At 49.8% G+C, this 18,471-nt stretch overlaps 1 protein-coding gene across 3 annotated transcripts in view; it reads left to right on the top strand.

Moving 5' to 3' along the window:
* LOC114106838 (steryl-sulfatase) overlaps nucleotides 1-17,899 on the top strand; it is a 103,451-nt gene extending 85,552 nt beyond the window's left edge. For all 3 annotated transcript variants that reach the window (XM_071606586.1, XM_071606585.1, XM_071606584.1), the window contains exons 9-11: nucleotides 6,851-7,010; nucleotides 12,505-12,626; nucleotides 17,073-17,899. In XM_071606586.1, coding sequence (XP_071462687.1) covers nucleotides 6,851-7,010; nucleotides 12,505-12,626; nucleotides 17,073-17,452 — 662 coding nt within the window. In that variant the 3' untranslated portion in view covers nucleotides 17,453-17,899. The remainder of the gene's footprint in view (nucleotides 1-6,850; nucleotides 7,011-12,504; nucleotides 12,627-17,072) is intronic.
* The last annotated feature ends 572 nt before the right edge of the window (nucleotides 17,900-18,471 follow it).

The following is an 18,471-nucleotide window of genomic DNA, read 5'->3' on the forward strand; positions in this document are numbered from 1 at the left end:
TTAAAGGAAATGTGCTTTCAGTGTGATTATCCTGGTAAGATCTAGATGTGGGTGAATTTTGTCTGTGAATCAGCTGGAGCTTAAAGGGAGATCGGACGGAGAGGCGAGATGGAATGTTTCGCGGGTAGAATTCTGCTCGGATTTTATGAATGTCATCAAGGAGCTGGTTCCTGCAGTTCTTTCTGAAATATTCGCCTCCAAAATAGATCGGCTTGTACTTTCTACATGTTCACAGTGATCATATTGACCTCACAAAACCAAGGAACAGCCCATCTCTCCACTGGAGAATCAAGGATTAATGGGGCATGGTGGCACATGTATGTCATCGGGTGGCTCTGAAGGCCGAGGCAGGATTGCAAGTTGGAGGCCAGCCTCAGCAACTGAGCGAGACCCTCTCTTTAAATAAAAAATGAATTAAAAGGGCTGGGGGTGTAGCTCATTGGTAAAGAGCCCCTGGGTTTGATCACTCATGTGGGGAGAAGTGATCAAGGATTCCTTGTCTTCGTTAGTGGGATTAGTTAATCTAACTATGTTCTCCTACCAAGTTGTTAGGATTTTTATCCACAGCAAAATAAATAAGTAAACAACAAAAAATTCTACAATATTCACATTAATCCGTGACCCCTTGTATCTATTTCCTGGAAAAATTCCATCCGGGCCATTGAAATATTGAAGAATGTCCACATTCAGCCTTTGGCCTTCAGGAGTGGGAATCGCTGCCTACAACTCGGAGGGGACTTAATGCCCATTCTCTTAATGAAGGCACAAGTGTCCCCACCCCCAACTTCACCCTCTAAATCAGGGTTTTTATTTGTTCATTTTTTAGTTCTGGGGATTGAACCCAGGGGTGTTTAACCGCTGAGCCACATCCCCAGCCCTTTTTTTTTTATTTTTTGCTTTGAGACAGGGTGTAGCTAAGATGCTTAAGCCCTCAGCTAAAATTGCTGAGGCTGGCCTCCAACTTGCTATCCTCCTGCCTCAGCCTCCCAAATTGCTGGGATTACAGGCGTGAGCCACCATGCGTGGCTCCCAGGACCTTCTCCAATGGGTTTCTTGATGGTCTCCCTGATGCTTTGTAGCAATATCTCCCAGGTACAGCCCCAACCCCTGATCTTGGTATCGATTTTTATTTTTTTTAATTGCCAATCAACAAAATTTAGTTGTGCGTGTGGATGGGGCTCATCATGACATTATATTTTATGAAAACAGTGTCAGATCATTAGATCCGGTGAGTGGACATTCTGCCTCCTCGGTTATTTATCGTTCGCTCTTGAGAGTATTTGAAATCGAGTGACCTTCTCTGATCATCAGGAGATGCATGTTAAACCCAAAGAGATAGCAGCTGTTAAAGTGCATGAAAGAACCTGGCAGAGGCTCCTGCCTCTCATCCCAGCTACTCAGGAGGCTGAGGCAGGAATCAAAGGTCCTTAGGCAACTTGGGAAGACCATATCTCAAAATAAAAATGAAAAGGACCGGGATCGTAGGTCCGTGCCCAGTATTGCAGAAGAGAGGGGAGGAGAGGAGAGAGGGAAAGTATTGGCAAGGATGTTGCGGGAAGGGAATCCTTGCACGCTGCTACAGAGTAACCGTGTAAACTAGCACGGTCCTTAGTGCAGAAAACAGCGTGGAGATGCTCAGATGCACACAAAGTGCAGACAGACACCTGCACACGGTTCACAACCGCCAAGCAACAGTGCACCTGAGTGTGCATCCGTGGGTGAGCGGGGACAGGGTGCAGAATGAGTGGCAGCTGCCAGACGTCTCTACAACTTCTCCAACACGGAGGCAGCGTGCAAATCAGACAATTCCATCTACCAAACTTTGTTCACGCCCAGAGTCATTTACAATGTGGCGTAAGATGACCTCTAGCCTTTGTGCCTAAGGGGAGGATAAAACTAGTATATTTTTGTGTTTGGAGCTGGTCCCTCACCCTCAAGGATGTGACTCTGCTATGCAAATCTTGCAGAAGTTAAATAAGTAAATCCTTCACTTGCCAAGCACTTTGGATCAGGGGTGCTCACCTGCAATGCAGTTTAAGTGGCTTTTCTGGTCCCCACGGGGCAGGGTCTCCTGGAATCTCAGAAACAACTCAGTTAAATGGACTCTAACATCTTTGCCATCTCTCTCGTCAAGGTCACCCTGAAGGAGGCTCATCCCTCCCTCCGTTCCCTCTGCCGATGGGCAAGTGATAAATGTCAGTGGAATAGATAAATTAACTGCACGGACTCTCTCTGCAGACTAGGGGGGAGTCATATTTTCCTAAGTGTTCAACCACAGACACCCTCTGGCGTCCTGCAAGATGCTTTTAAAATCCGCCCCCCCGACACCTGCAAGAAATGCATCTATCTTCTCCCTTAAGCACAAATTCCAAAAGCAACGGATTGTATGAGTTGCTTTAAAAAAAAAAAAAATCACTGATTTTGGCATCCGTTTGCCTCGCCGAACAACACGGCTTTCAGGGAGCAATTGATATTTTTAACCGGGGGGAAGAAATACCATGGGGATCCCCAGTGGTTCATCGGATGGTAGTTATGCCGCGGTCCTGTCTGCAGAAGTTGGCAGGTGAGCTCATCGGGAGGCTGCTCTTGGTGGCAGGTCTTGGTCTTCTAGGAGTGGCCTTTTCAATTTGGAAAGATCACCTACCCCTCATTTATAGAATAAATTCATTTGGTTCCATTCGATTGAGGTGCATTTGTTGATGGGCTGCTTGGAGCATGCTGGGCGTGGGCTCGGTTCTCAGGTAGGACCCCAGAGAGCGCAGGGTCCTGGGTGGTCTCTAGGAGGTTAGATCTACTAGCTCTTTGTGCTGATCAGCAACGGTGTTACCGGTTCTTCTGATACTCCTGCTTACGGAAAGGACCCTTAGCTACAAAACAGCATTCTGTTTTTTATTTTTTAATTGCAAATCAACAAAATCTCTCTCGGTTGTATTCTTTTCTCTTTGCTTGATTAGTGTCACGTCCTTTGGTTCTTCATGACCCAAGAGGATGAGGCTCTGCAGACACACACGCTCCAGCCTAGGTCTGCAGCAGGCAGTGATGTCTAGGTTGGGGTAAGTGTGCTCTGTGCAGTTGGCATCAGGATGACATCCTTTGCAATGCGTTTCTGAGCAGGGGACCTTGCAAAGCGTGTCATGGAGCAACCCAGCCAGGGTAACGTACCGGTAAGAGAACTCCCAGGGGGGAATGGTAACACTGGGAGTGAGCTAACCATGATATGATTATATTACAGGCCAGAATATATATAACATAGGTATTTTATATAATATCTGCATTATATACTATGTGCCACATAATATATATATAACATTATATGCAATACAATATGATTATATAGCATATAATATAGGTGATATATGCATTATATTTCACATATAATATATATAAGATATTTACATATAGAGGCAGATATATAATATAGACAGAAGATATTAAGGAGTTTGATTAGGTAAAAATATAGTTCATTAAGTGGCTGTGATGATTCCCTCAGTGTTGAAGAATTTAATGGTCTGGATTAAGGACAGGGTTGGAGCCTAACCCTAAACCGGAATTCAATGAACTAATGCAAAGGTGGCAAGAGGTGGCCCAAAGCTTGGGCTTTATAAATAAAGTTTTATTGAAACACAGCCATGCTTATCTGCAGAGGTTGCACAAGACGATTGCTGATCTTTGGCTTCAGCTGCAGAGTTGGGTCATGGGGAAAGCCCCCCCATAAATATATTTAATGATAGTTGCCATCTGGATCTTATGTAGAGAAAACATTTGCAGCCCTGGACTTTGTGGCAGTCTGGTGGACAGGTTAGGGACTGTCTCTTAATTGTTGAAGTTATATCAGTTAATTCTACAGGGATTTATCACTTGAGCAGAGAAATCATCAGGCCCCTTACTTCCCCACCTGGTAAGGGGTGGATATAGGTTGGTAGGACCCACAAAATATTGTCATTTCTCCCATCTGCCCTTTTGGGACTAAGGGCTTGGAATCCGTCAATCACAGAGAGCGTAGCGTCCCCCGCCTTGGAGCAGGACCCAGCTAGCGGGAATGACAAGATCCTCCTCCTTCCATGTGCTTGGCCTCCGTTCAGCGCTATCCCAAGTGGGTGGACACCCAGAGAGCAGGAAAATGAGAAGAAAAAAAAAGAGAAATATTTCTCAAAACTCTGTGCCCGGATCAGGCTGGAGAATGACTGGCATATGCTCTTGCCGTGCTGAGTGACGGCGTTGGGAGGGACGAAAATAGCAGCCTCGTTTGGAAACAGCTGTCCCCGAGGAGAGCCCGGAGGAAGAGCCTTGTCCTCGCTTGCCTGGGGGCCCCAGGACCCTGCCATCGGCCTTCTGTGGCGGGCAGTCACGATGTTGAAAGTGGGGACGTGTGACAACCTCTCAACCCCCTGTCCTTGGAGGTTGTGAGCTTCTGCAAGGCACGAACCCCATGCATATATCTTTGTGTCCCCTTTGGTGACTTTGGGATCCGAACAACCTAAGGACAGATCCTTGAAACTCTCTCTGTAGCTTCGGTCACTTGCTGTGTACCTTGGACCAGGTTTTCTCAGGTGCTGAATGGGTTGTGCGCTGGGGAAGAGCGAGCTCTTCAGCCTGTTTGTTGGGCACGGTTTTTTTGCATTTTCGTTTCCACGTCACGTTGCGAGAGGAGAAGGACTGCAGCCAGGCCATGTGATGAGCAATCGTATTTGCCTCTGTGACTCTGACCGTCGATGAGGAAGCCGTATCTGATACTATGCCACCATGCACGCGGTGGTCGGCAGGAGGCTGGGTCTGGGGGCTGCAGAGACAGCTGCCTCCCTGGGGTCCTGGGCCACCACTGAGGGTGCCCTGGGCCTGTCACCTGCACACACATAAGCCACGTCTTTGCAGGCAGGTGTGAGTGTTGTGTGCACATGGCTGTTTATGGCTTGGAATTTTTGGGGGGGATTTGGAGTCTCTGGAATGGGACTCAGGGTCCTCGGGTTTCTCTAGGAATTGTCTTTGGTTTTGACTTTGGTTAGACTCATCTCCCGTTACCTGGAAGTCGGGGACATTACCAAGGTCCCCAAGGGGGAATGCATTCCAGACACATGACATTCACAGACCTTGGATTTTTCCTCTGGATGCCTGTGGGGCCATCTGCTTTTTAAACAGCCAGGTTTCCTACCCACGCTGTTACGTGGCTCTGCAGCCAGGTGTACGTTAGATGAAGTGAGATGAAGGAACTGTACAAATTCACGGGCTTCGGGGATGGACTCGGCTGGATTCGTGTCAGTAACTCTACCGTTGAGACCAGGCGCGTTCTGCACGTCACTACATTTGTCTCCGTCTCAGATTGCGCATGCTTACAATGCAGAGCGCCAGCTAGCTGTACCTTCATGGGTCAGGTGTGAGGATTTAATGAGATAAGGTGTGTGCATCTACCCACGTCACATAATAGCTGAGCAATTAATATGGCTCATGGTGATTACCCAGGAAGAGTCCTCACGCAAACGCCCTGAGCTAATTCCTCGGGCCACCCCTGCTTCTCTGGCTTGAAAAATGCTAACGCACTTGGTCGACTTGTGAAATATTTATTTATCAAGCGTCTGTGTGCATGTCGGTATGGGGCCTCCCTCATTGGAAAGCCAAGGGCTCTCGGGTCGGAAACTCGGGGTAAGAGCATCTCAGTCCATTACCTTGAGGTGATGTGAGAAAGATAAGGGAAGAGCTTCGGCTGTCACCAGACCCCGGATCAGAAATGACACACGCAGGTGGGAATGGCACGTGAATTTCCCCTGAATGTCTGTGCACGTAAAACAGCTGAATGCATCTTGCTGGTGACAGATTCCAAGTCTTCAGCCGTGAGACCCCATCTTTGAGAAAGGCAGACGTGCTCCAAGATCCCTGGGCACCCCGGCGGTCGTAGAGATTTAACTTCCTCAGTTTAGATGGCATTGATAGCCAACGTGGATCGTGCATTACCCAGCTCTAGGTTAGACTGTGAATGCATCTTAAGGTATTGCTCTAGAGAAGCAGTTCATATATTGACTCATCGTCCACACACCACCTGCAAGGCTTGGGGACTCCAGCCTGACCTCTCTGAGATCCACCATCTGTTGATATTCGGATGCACCCTGAGCCTTGCGGTGTCTCCCAGGTCCCTTGTCTGGTAGCTTTGATTATATTCTAATTGCTTCCTGTGCACAAACCTTCTTTCTCCAACTGCACGGGAAGAGCTCTTCTGGTGATGACCTACAGCGACAACAGGTTTTTGTTATTTTGCTTTCTTGTCGTCGTCAGTGACTAGGCTTGGAACAGGGCATGATCATTCTGTCTAGCACCAGCGCACTGCGGGGACGTGACACAAACACGGTGCAGCCACAGAGCACAGGGCAAAGTCCTCATTTCCTAGCACCAGTGTGACTAGTGGGCACAAATCGGGTGGCTCAAAGCAGCTTGTATTTATCACCTTCTGCTGCCAGAAGTCACAACCTTCCTGGGCTTAAAAAAAAAAAAAAATCACTGAAGTCTTTACGGAGCTGGGTTCCAGTGTGGGTCGGGGAAAGGATCTGCTTTCTCGCCGGCTGGGAAATGCTGCCCACCCTTCATTAGCTGGGGGGTGCCCTTCTCTGGGTTCAAAGCCAGGACTCGCGGGCCACCTTGCAGAGCTGATCCTGTCGGGCATAGCGTTGACCTTGTCGTTTATTTCTTCCCACCACCGTGGGCGCCGTCTCAGTCTTGAAGTGCTCTTTGAAGCCCACCCAGTGAGAGTACTCGTTTGTCCCCAAAGTGACCGAGCACTGAAAAGTACACGGACGTGCGTGAGCTTTGAAGAGACTAAACGCTGATCCCTGTCCCCTCTCTTTTTGGGGGGGATTTTTTTTAGGAGGGAAAGCCAACAACTGGGAAGGAGGTATTCGGGTCCCAGGCATCTTTCGGTGGCCGGGGGTGATCGAGGCCGGTTTGGAGATTGACGAGCCCACGAGCAACATGGATATCTTCCCCACGGTGGCCAAGCTGGCTGGGTCACCTTTGCCCAAAGACAGGTACGTCCGTCCGTTCGAGGGGAGGGGTGTGGCCTCCCTCTGATTTCGCTGACCTGCGTGTCCCCTGGATGATGGAGCGCTATATCTGGCTGGACCTGTGGTCTGTGTCCAGCCGTGGGACTTCCTAGTGGTTGGCGAATGGGAAAAAGCCTTCTGTCTGTCCCGCTAGCCCGCGGGGAAAGAAACCGAGAGGCAGATGATCAGCCTTTCCTTATCCTCAAACATTTCTCTTATCTGTGCTTTGGGACACTTTGGACGCTTCTTGTTGAGTTAATCGGACCTCGACCCTGTGAGGGGCCCGCTCCATCAACGCCATTTCTATCTCTTGGCCAAGGTGAATAGCGCTGGATCAAACGTGGGCGCGGCGGGTGCTGCTAGGGATTTCATTTCCTGTGGATACACACCCAGGATGGGGTCGCCAGATGCACTTTTAATATTTTTGAGAAAACCCCACACACTGGTTTCTGTGTGGATTGACGCTGTCACCCAGGGTCACTGGACATTTTTTAGTCCCCTTGGAGGTGACGTAAGACAGTTCATCCAGCCTGCTCATGCTCTCTGCCATTTGTCTGGCTCGCCACTGAGCAGCAGGGCATGTACCACAATCGGACCCCACGTCTTTCCTCTCCCCCCCCCCACTCAGTGGCGGTTTGCAACACCCAGAAAGGCGGCCGGTTCCCCCCCGCGGGAAAATCCATGATGGGACATTCTGTGACTGTCACCTCCTGTCTGGAGTGGATGGAGGTCCCTCCGTGATCCCTACTCGTGACTATTGAAGAAGGCAACGGTCTTCCCTTTGGTAGACCCAGGTGTGGGCTGTGTACAAATATGTAGTAACACATGCCATCGTTATTACGTGCAACTATTATGCACCAGTAAAAAAATAATTAATTGACCAATGATTAATCAACCAACGAATGGATTCTCCATATGCAAGAGTTACCTGGGCTGCTAGCTCCCCATCCGGGATCCTGGTTCTGATCTAAGTCGGCCCACGGATATTATCTCTGTGCTGGGATCCTAAGGGCTCAGACCCGTCCAGCTATAAGGGCCTTCACCATCCTGAGCCAACGCACACGACAGCAGAAGCTAGCTCCCAGGTACCTGTGGTTTACAGTGACGGGGACACCTCGTCCCGGAGGTTTTTCTTGATCTGTTCTTTCCATATTTTGGGGGGTGGGTTACTGGGGATGGAACTCTGGGCTGCTTAACCCCTGAGCCACATCCCCAGCCCTTTTTTATTAATTTTTATTTTGAGACTCAGTTGCTTAGGGCCTCGCTAAGTTGCTGAGGCTGGCCTTGAACTCGGGATCCTCCTGCCTCAGCCTCCCCAGCAGCTGGGATTACAGGAGTGTGCCATGTACTTTTTACTGGTGCATAATAGTTGCACATAATAATGATGGCATCTGTTATTACATATTTGTACACGCACACAATATAATTTGGCCGATATCGCTCCCTAGCACTTCCCTGTCCCTCTGTATATGTCCCCACCACCCCCCCCGCCGGTCTCTTTTCCTCTCCTGATCTCCCTTTGAATTTTATAAGACCTGTCCCCTATCTCTCTTTTCCTTTGCCAACTACTGCTTCCACATATGAGAGGAAACATACAACCCTTGATCTCCCTCCTGTGGCTTCTTTTGCTTCCATGTACCTGCAAATGCCATCATTTCATTCTTCTTTAAGGCTGAGTAATATTCCATTGTGTGTCTACACCACATTTTCTTATCCATTCACCCACTGATGGACACCGAGGCTGGTCCTATAGTTTGGCTGCTGTGAATGGTGCTGCTATAAACCTGGGTGTGCATGGATCACCACCTAAAGCAGTGGCTACCACCCAGTGTGACTGTCCCCTAGGAGTTTATTTAAAATGTCACAGCAAGGGAGAGCTGCCTACCACCCCCGGAGGCGTTTTGATAGTTTCACCACAGGGCACCACCTGCAGCCTGTGGGTTGAGGCCAAGGGTGCTGCTAAGCCTCTCCCAGAGCATCAGGCAGCTGCTCAACAGTGAATTGTCTGACCCAGAATGAGATTGAGAAATCCTGCTCTAAAATTTATTGTCGCTCTTTTACGGAAAAGGTAGTTGTTATAGGAAATTCCATCAGAAGTTTTCATTAAAAGCTTCTAGGTTACATCTTCATATTTCTCTCTGTCTATAAACTTGATACTCAAAGACATACCTTTTACAAAGGAGCCTTAACTCTTTCCCGCCAAGATGGATAGAAATGGGCTTTGTCGATTTCTTTGCTTTTTTTTTTTTCTTTTTCTGGGGATTGAACCCAGGGGAGCTTAACCACTGAGCCACATCCCCAGCCTTTTTTTTTTTTTTCTTTTTTTATTTTGAGACAGGGTCTCACTAAGTTGCTTAGAGCCTTATTAAGTTTCTGAGGCTGGCCTCCAACTTGTGATCCTCCTGCCTCAGCCTCCTGAGCTGCTGGGATTTCTGGCATGCGCCACCACCCTCAGCCAGCTTCGTCAGTTTCTTGCTAGAGCAACATGAAGTTCGCACTTCTCAGGAGAAGAAATCCATCCTCTTAACGAGGTGGCTTTCCTGTTCCCACATGATTTGTCCGAAGAAGCAAAATTCTGTTCAGCCACCATCCTGCCTTCAAATGTAACCCCGTAATTGCCAAGAAGAGTCTTGGACCTAGCGCCAGCCTTTTCCCATCCGTTAAAGCCTGGCGGGAGAGGGTACACCCTGAGAGCCAGGGTTTCTACTTAATTAAAAGAGAGGCAGCAAGGATTTCTGCTTCCGCGAAAGGGTTGGTGAGCTGAGGGTGCAAGGCAGAGGGTTTGCTGTGCCGTCTTCCAGCGGCAGAGAACAGCTCCCCACTCTGACCCCGTGGCTTGCCTACGTGACATTGCTCTGTGCCGTGGCTTATCTAAGGCGCTTTTAGTGACCGACACACAGGCATGTTTGGAAAAATCCAATACGGGGTCTCCACACAAGCAGATCCTAGTAAGACGTGGAAGGCAAAATTTTTTGTGTGTGCAAAAAAAAGAAAAAAAAATACAGTATAAGACCTCAATGTCTCAATTCGTGAAGATGGAATATTTTTTCTGTGGATTTCGTCATTGCAAACCGACAGACGACGCTGGGCCTGTCCATTCCTCGCAGGGGTATTAACGAGGGGCAAGAAATCTCACTTGGTGAAGCTTTGGGAAAACATCTCAATTCTCTTCTGTGGGGAGGAAAGCAAATATTCTCAAAAATGCTGATATTCTAAAAAAAAAAACACATTTTAGAGGTGGAATACTCGCATCTCCTATTCCACAATTTTAATTTTTTAGGGCCGGAAAATAGATGCATACTATCGTGGTCGATGTGGGTGCTAATAAAGACAGGGAAGGTGATTTTTATTCTCTCTCTGTGACTGGGGAGGATTTAAATTGAAGTGAGGCTGTTAGGTCTTGTGGGACGTGCCACAGACAGACACGGAGGCAGCTCTGTGTCCTGGACAGACGTCCAAGTCTCCTCTGAAGAATAAAGAAGGACCTTCTCCCCACCCCAACCTCAGTGGTTAAGTTTCTGAGGCTGGCCTCCAACTTGTGATCCTCCTGCCTCAGCCTCCTGAGCTGCTAGGATTTCAGGCACGCGCCACTGGATTTCAGGGACCCCACAAGTGGCCGTTGATCTTGCTTTCTGTTCACGTACGGCAGAGGGTTTGGTGCTTACCAATGTTTTTTGGGTTATGAAAATGACTTTCTGGCTACTAGGGATCTGAGTTGGGGTCTCTGTTTCTATGAAAACCGCCCTGTGCTACTTAACCTGACCCGAAATGCTAAAATGAGGGCCCCTTCGAAAGGTTTGGTCAATCTTGCTAGCAGCATGGTCACGGGGGAAACCGATGGGGATGATCTCACCTTTCCAAATCAAAAACACGCGCAAACAGACACCTTTCTCAGCGGGAGCCATCGGGCGCGTGGCTTTGGCTCTCTGTGCAAACTCGCTGCGGAGGCTAGAATTAATTTGCAGCCCCCCGAGGCCAATCGGGTGACAATTTCTGTCGAAAATGGCCGTGCTCTGTGTCACGTTGCAGGTGGACCCACCCCACTCCCCTGAATCATATTATACAAACATTTCTGGCCGTGTGCTCTCCCCCCTGGTTATCACTGTCCTTAGCCAGGAACCCCACAAGTGGCTTAAAACAATCCCAAGTGTTTTGATAGCGTAGACGCCGCTTAAAAGTTTAGCTCCATGGGGTCACTTTTGATTTTCCATAGCAGGAATGAGCTTCCGTGTGACAGGCCATATTTCTGCGGCACCGTTAAACGGCAGCTTTTCGGAGTGGAGTGATTTATAGCCTGCTTCTAGGAAGGAGCGTGTTAGGTGTCGGAGAGAGTATTATTATTTTTTTTTAAGAGCCTATCTGTGCATAGGAAGGAGGAAAAGCTTACGGCGTAGACTGCGTTCCCCTCCTTCACTTAAACTGAAATATTTTGCTTTTTAAGTTAAGAAGAAAACTTTTTAAGACGTGGAGCCTACGATTTTTCATGCAATCCCATTTATTGTTAGAAGTATGATAACGATTATTTCAGTTACAAATGGCGATCTCATAAAAGCACTTCCCTCTCCCCAAATCTTAAATCTCACGTTGAGTTTCGTTGGCATATAGGGGTTCGAAAAAGAAAAATAACAGATTCAAGAAGTTAAGGTTGAGCCGGGCACGGCGGTGCCTGCCTGTAGTCCCAGTGGCTCCGGAGGCTGAGGCAGGAGGATCGCGAGTTCCAAGCCAGCCTCCGCCAAAGGGAGGCCCTGAGCAACTCAGGGAGACCCTGTCTCTAAATAAAATGCAAAATAGGGCTGGGGACGGGGCTCAGGGGTCAAGTGCCCCTTGGTTCAATCCCCGGTACCAAAAAAAAAATAAGAGGAAGCAGCAAACTGAGGCTTTGGCCCTTTTATTGAAACCCGTGGCTGATGGTGTCTGTGCCTTGTTTGCCATCGGGAGGGACACGGGACCACTGAGCCCGGTTTTGTATTTTATTTGGAGACAGGGCTTCACTGAGCTGCTTGGGGCCTCACTGTTGCTGAGGCTGGCTTTGAACTGCAGTCCTCCTGCCTCGGCCTCCCGAGCGTCTGGTTTGACAGACGTGCACCACGGGGCCGGCTTGCGGTTCTTTATAGTTGATGCATAAAGCATCCCTCTTGTTGGGATGACCATCAGGAAGGTGGGTTTAGGAGAAGCCGAAACGTCAGATGGCCTGTGTTTCACCGCCATCCTGCGTAGCAGCGCAAGAATTGCTCCAAAGTCACGGCTCGTCTCCTCGGCTCTGCACGAGAGTGACTGACTGACCGCAGCCTCGTCCATGCACGGTTTGCTCTAATGCATGAGCGCTGGGCTCCCCTACAGGTGGCCCCTGCTGCGGTTGGTTGATGTCCTTGGTGCTGGTGACGGCCCCCAGACCGGCACCTCAGCGGGGACGGACGTTCCCCACACAAGGCTCCCAGGTGATCCACACCTGACCTCCCCCAACCTCCTTCTCCCGCAGGGTCATCGATGGCCGAGACCTGATGCCGCTGCTCCAAGGGAAGACCCGGCGCTCGGAGCACGAGTTCCTCTTCCATTACTGCAACGCCTACCTGAACGCCGTGCGGTGGCACCCGCCCAACAGTGAGTACCGGCCTCCCTGCCTCCCGGAGGCCGCCGGCCCCCGAACAGGAATGCGCTTGACTTGGGCCCCTTTATCCTTCTTTCTTCTCTTAGCCTCTGGTCACATAGGTGTCCGTCCCACACTGTCCTGGCTCACCTGAACCTGTCTTCCCCAGCGGGGGAAGCCGCACCCCCAGCCCTACTTTGCATTATATTTAGGGACCCTGTGGCCACCTCTGGGTGGGACCCTGTGGCCACGTCGGCCAAGTTCAATTCCTGGGAACTCTTTCTCACTCTGTTCCCCTGAAACGCTCTCTGCACGGCTAGGGCTTCACCTTTCAGATCCTTCTTTAAAAAAAAAAAAATGAAATTAAAATGTCGTTTTTAGTTATACATGACGGTAGAGTCTACTTTGACATAGTTACACAGACATGGGATATCTCATCCTAATTAGGGTCCCATTCTTGTGGTCGTACATGACGTGGAGTTTCTCTGGTCGTGAATTCATATATGAACGTAGGAATGTTCTGTCTGATTCATTCGACTCTCTTCCTAATGTATGTGTCTATTTTTTTTTTTTTTTTGGGTCCCAGGGATTGAACTCTGGGTCATTCAACCCTGAGCCCCATCCGCAGCCCTACTTTGCATTTTATTTAGGGACAGGGTCTCCCTGAGTTGCTTAGGGCCTCCCTTTGGCGGAGGCTGGCTTTGAACTCACGATCCTCCGGCCTCAGCCTCCCGAGCCGCTGGGGTGACAGGCGTGCGCCACCGTGCCCGGCCCCTTTGCTGGATTTTGACAATCAAAGCCAAAAGATATTCTAACAAACCCTGAAGCAACAAATAGACTCAATTTGTCCCCTCGGTGTGGTTACAGAGTTTAACATGTGTGCGTGTCTGTGTGTCCTTGAAACTTAGTATGACAACAGAGTTCATGTCCCTAAGATGCCTGGGAGCGGATGGAAGGTGACACTTTATCCTATGTTCTAGAGTCAGAGGCTGAGGTCGGACTTTCCATTCCCACTGCAAAGGGGAGACCAAACGTGCCTGTTTTCTGGGTGCTCTGAAGCTCATCTCTGGGGCCGGACGCTCCTGGGTAATGGGTGGCCCCAGCGGATGGCTTGTACTAAGGCTCAGGGTGCTTCCCCACTGCGGGCTCCTCCACATCCCTCCTCATCTCCCTCCACCTGTCCTTCCTCCCTCCCTCCCTTCCTGCCTGCGGTACCGTCCTCTCGGGCTCCACTGCAAAGACTTAACCCGGAGCAGCCCCCCTTCCTTGCATTTTTAAAGTGCAAAATGTCGCGCCTGCCATTTGCCGCAGAAACCGCACCAAGTTGGACGCTTCTTTGAAAATCTGGATGGCTTCCTGGTGGCATGTTCTAGAAGGCAGAGATCATGGGCTCGGGATTCTGGGTCCATGGAACAATTAAATGCACGGTTATGCAAACGGCAAATGAATGCAGCCAGCCAGCCCCCACGCAGAGAGAGACCCAGGAGGAACATATTGGATCAGGGGCTGCAGGGACGCCTTATGTGGAGGAGTAAAGAGAACCGAGGGTAGAAACAGGGATAGGTGAGAAAAGCAAGACCCAGTTTCTGGTAGGCAACTGGCCCTGGGATAAAATTGGCTCCCGAGACAGGCGCCGGTATCAACTCCTTTCAGTGCAATTTCTTAAACTCTTGGGTCTCGAGCCAGACACACATAAAAACAGGAGAATTCACCGTATTGCAGGGCTGGGCTTGCTCACGTAGCAAAAAGAGACCCTTTTCCTATCCACAGTGGGTTGCACGAATCCACAGTGGATTGTGAGAAGGACTTCGGATCTGTTTTTCCCAATGAGATGCAAAACTCACGCACCACGCTTGGCCCCGCCCGGGTTTTTGTGCGTGTCTGTGGTGGAGTGCGGCTCCGTTGCACATCTGTCAGGGAGCAAAACGGACACCGTTTTCCGTTGCAAGTGGATTCCATTCTAGAGCATTCTGGGCCGCAGACTGGTGCTTGGAATAATGGGGTGCGACGGTTTCCTCCGTACGGAGGTTGATCGAGGACTTGTCCGGGGGATTCGGCTTCGATGCTCAGACCTAGACGTGGCCAATGTCCATCACAGTATGTGGAGTCCTCTCCAGGGGTGTAGACACAAGGCTTCGCTACAGAGAAAAGAAATGCAGAAAGAAAGAAATTTAGGATCAAGGGTTTGGGCAGTGGTATGCATGATGGATTCCCCGTTAGTCAGGGGTCTCGGCAGCTGGTTATTAGACCTCTTTGGTTTGCACTTGGCCCAAGTGGGGACTGTTGACACCCCATTCATTGGCAAACTCAGCCAACCCAGGTCTGTTTCTCCTTCCAAGAGCTACGTTACCCCCGTTGACGTTAACACCCGTCAACCACAGCTGTCTCCCAATGTGAAGACCACTTACAGTCGGCCCTGGTTAGTGGGAAGCCTAAACATCACCTCTTCACACTGGATAAATACTATTCCCAAGCCACTGAGAGCTAGGATTGTATCCCCAACCTTTTATTTTTATTTACATATTTATTTATTTGCTGGGTGACTGTACTGCTGAGAGCTATATACCCAGCCTTTTTATTTTTTATTTTTTTTAATTTTGAGACAGGGTCTCATTACATCGCCCAGGCTGACCTCAAGTTTGCAATCCCCCTGCCTTGGTCCACAGAGCACCTGGGATTGCATGTTCTAGCACGTTCAACCCGATTAAAACATGAATCCCTTTTACTTCTTATGTACACCACCTTCTCTATTAAGTCTCTCACCCGGTTGAGTGACGTGAGTGAATTGCAAGCCAGTGTCATTACTCCCGACGTATTTTATTTACTTATTTATTTCAGTACCCGAGATCCAACTCAGGGACGCTAAACCACTGAACCACAACCCCAGATCTTTTTTTTTTTTTTTTTTCTTTTGAGACAGAGTCTCGCTGAATTGCTTAGGGCCTCGCTAGGTTGCTGAGGCCGGCTTTGAACTCACGATCCTCCTGCCTCAGCCTCCCAAGCCGCTGGGATTACAGGTGTGCGCCTTCAGAACACCTGGCTCCCACTATGTTTTTAAAAACCCGTGAAACCATTATTATAACATGGATATACTTTCATGCAGTAAAATGAAGATTTTTGAGGCAAGCATTCATTGTCTGATGCATATTAAAAACGGTCACTGTGAATTCTGGCATCTGAATCAATACAGCTAATGATTGTAGTCGGTGAAAATAAGTGCTTCTATTTAAGTAGGCGTCCAGAATTAGGTGGACACATTGCAATTCATACTGCAGTTCATGGGACGGCTGTAGGCATATTCTGGATACAGTGCATTATAATATATAATTAATACAGCCACGTGCCGTATACTGACTTCTTTTTTTTTGGGGGGGGGGTATTGGGGATTGAACTCAGGAGCACCAAACCCCAGCATTTTTTTTGTATTTTATTTTGAGACAGAGTCTCACTGAGTTGCTTAGGGCCTCACTAAGTTGCTGAGGCTGGCCTTGAACTCACGATCCTCCTGCCTCAGCCTCCTCAGCCTCTGGGATCACGGGTGCCCAGCCATACACGGACATTTTTTATCAGTGACGGATTCCATGGCTTGACATGGCACACAGTGATAATGTGATCTTTCTTGATGTAAGTCAACGCTAAGATGGTCGCGCACAGCCGTGAGATCACGTAAGGATCTGAGAACCGGTTTTCAGAACAGGGGCCGGGGGTTACATGACCCGTGGCTCTTGGGTAAAGCATCTTCTGCAAACATGTAAGGTATCTCGATATTGTCTATAAATTGTTTGTCGTATTATTTATTTGAAATCCCATGCTTTCGTGAGGGAGTGGGCGACAAACATTAGTTGAAGCCAAGTGCTGTGGGGCACCCCTGTAATCCCAGAGGCTGGGGAGGCTGAGGCAGGAGGATCGCCAGTTCAAAGCCAGCCTCAGCAACATAGTGAGGCCCTACGCAACTTAGTGAGGCCCTCTCTCAAAAAGTAAGAAAGGCTAGGAAAATGTAAAAAAAAGAAAAAAATAGGCGCAGGATATGGCTCCAGGTTAAGTGGCCCTGGGTTCAACCCCCAGCACTAACACCTCCTTTAGGATAAAGGGTTCGTAACACCTCCTTCCCCTTGGAGAAGGTGAGGATCGTTCTCATACTGACCGAGCATTCCTTGGGTCATAAAAAAGTGATCCATTTTTTTTTTCATCCAGTTTTGTTATTTTCTTCCTGTGATTAAGGGGGAAGAAAAAAAAAAAAAAAAGCTTCCTTTGAAACGATTAGAACAAAAAGCAAAAAGCAATCAGATGATAGAATCCATTGGAAAGGAATGTGTTCGTGTTTCTAAAAGGCCCCTCTTTGTCCAAACTCGGAGAGACGAGTCGTGGTTTTAACATCAAAACAGCTTTCCCGTGGCAAGGGAATCCACATAGACTGCCGGAAGCCCCCGTCCTGACCCTGTCTCCTCTCCCCCCCGCAGGCTCCTCCGTCTGGAAGGCCTTCTACTTCACGCCCAAGTTCAACCCCAAGGGCGCCAACGGCTGCTTCAGCACCCACGTGTGCCTCTGCCTGGACGGTCACGTCACCCGCCACCGGCCGCCCCTGCTCTTCGACCTCTCCACGGACCCCGGCGAGACGAGCCCCCTGACTCCGGAGACGGAGCCCCGCTTCCAGGACATCCTGAGGGTCATGCAGGAGGCCGCGGACCGCCACACCCAGACCCTGTCGGCGGACGTCCCCAACCAGCTGTCCCTGGGGAACACTCTGTGGAAACCCTGGCTGCAGGTCTGCTGTGCCTCCTCCTCCGGTCTGTCCTGCCAGTGCGACCAGCAGAGGCAGGAGCAGGGGACGAGAAACTAGCCGCTGGCCACAGAGAGGCCACGCTGTCACCGTCCGCAGGAGCTAGGGGCTTGCAGGGCCTGCGGACGTCCGTCCTCGTGGGCCCTCGGTGACCCAAGTCGGAGAGGACCATCAAGTGTAGCAAGAGCTGCTCAGACCTCAGCCCGGGCCGCCTTGGAAGGGACGGCGCTTACAAGGAGGACCATCATGGCTAGCAGACGGTGGTGACGTCCAGTCCGGGGTACCGGGAAGGCAAATGAGTACCGATCACCCCGATTACGTGGGACACAGGATCGACGCTACTCACCATGTACATCCAGATAGAGAGACGGACAGAGAGACACAGGTGTACCTATATATTTATATGCATAGACACATGCACATCCCCCACTGACTCCTTCCCTCAGGAGGGTTGACATGTCAATGGCCTGCCCCCCCACTATTTAAATAAAAATCAATCAAAGCTAACAGGTGTCCTCAGTGAATGCGGGGTCAAATCCTTCAATGACATCAGTCTCCCTGAACCCGATTTCCATTCCGTCAGTGATGGTGCTGCATTCGCGTTCCAGGGTTTCTTTGCTCAGTGGACCTTGGGGTCCCCAGGGCACTAAGGGAGATACTGCAGTTGAGGGGATCCCTTCCAACAGCATTCAGAAGGACCAGCGTGGAAAGTCTGTGTTGTTTTCAGGGTTGGGGATGATTCCTTTTTCTTTTCTTTTGTAACCAGGGATTGAATTCAGGACACTCGACCCCTGAGCCCCGCTCCCCAGCCCTGTTTTGCATTTTATTGAGAGACAGGGTCTCCCTGAGTTGCTCAGGGCCTCGCTTTGGCGGAGGCTGGCTTGGAACTCGTGATCCTCCTGCCTCAGCCTCCTGAGCCGCTGGGATGACAGGTGTGAGCCACGGCCCCCGGCCCTTGGTGACTTGTTGATGTGTCCACACAAGGGGGGTTATCTTCAGTTGTGGGTGTGAGCTACAGAGGAGAAAGCCCAGCCCGTGTGAACACCTTGGTGTGGTTTTATTCCGTGGCGGAGACTCCC

The sequence above is a fragment of the Marmota flaviventris genome, chromosome X (assembly GCF_047511675.1).
Source record: "Marmota flaviventris isolate mMarFla1 chromosome X, mMarFla1.hap1, whole genome shotgun sequence".
Lineage (NCBI taxonomy): Eukaryota > Metazoa > Chordata > Mammalia > Rodentia > Sciuridae > Marmota > Marmota flaviventris.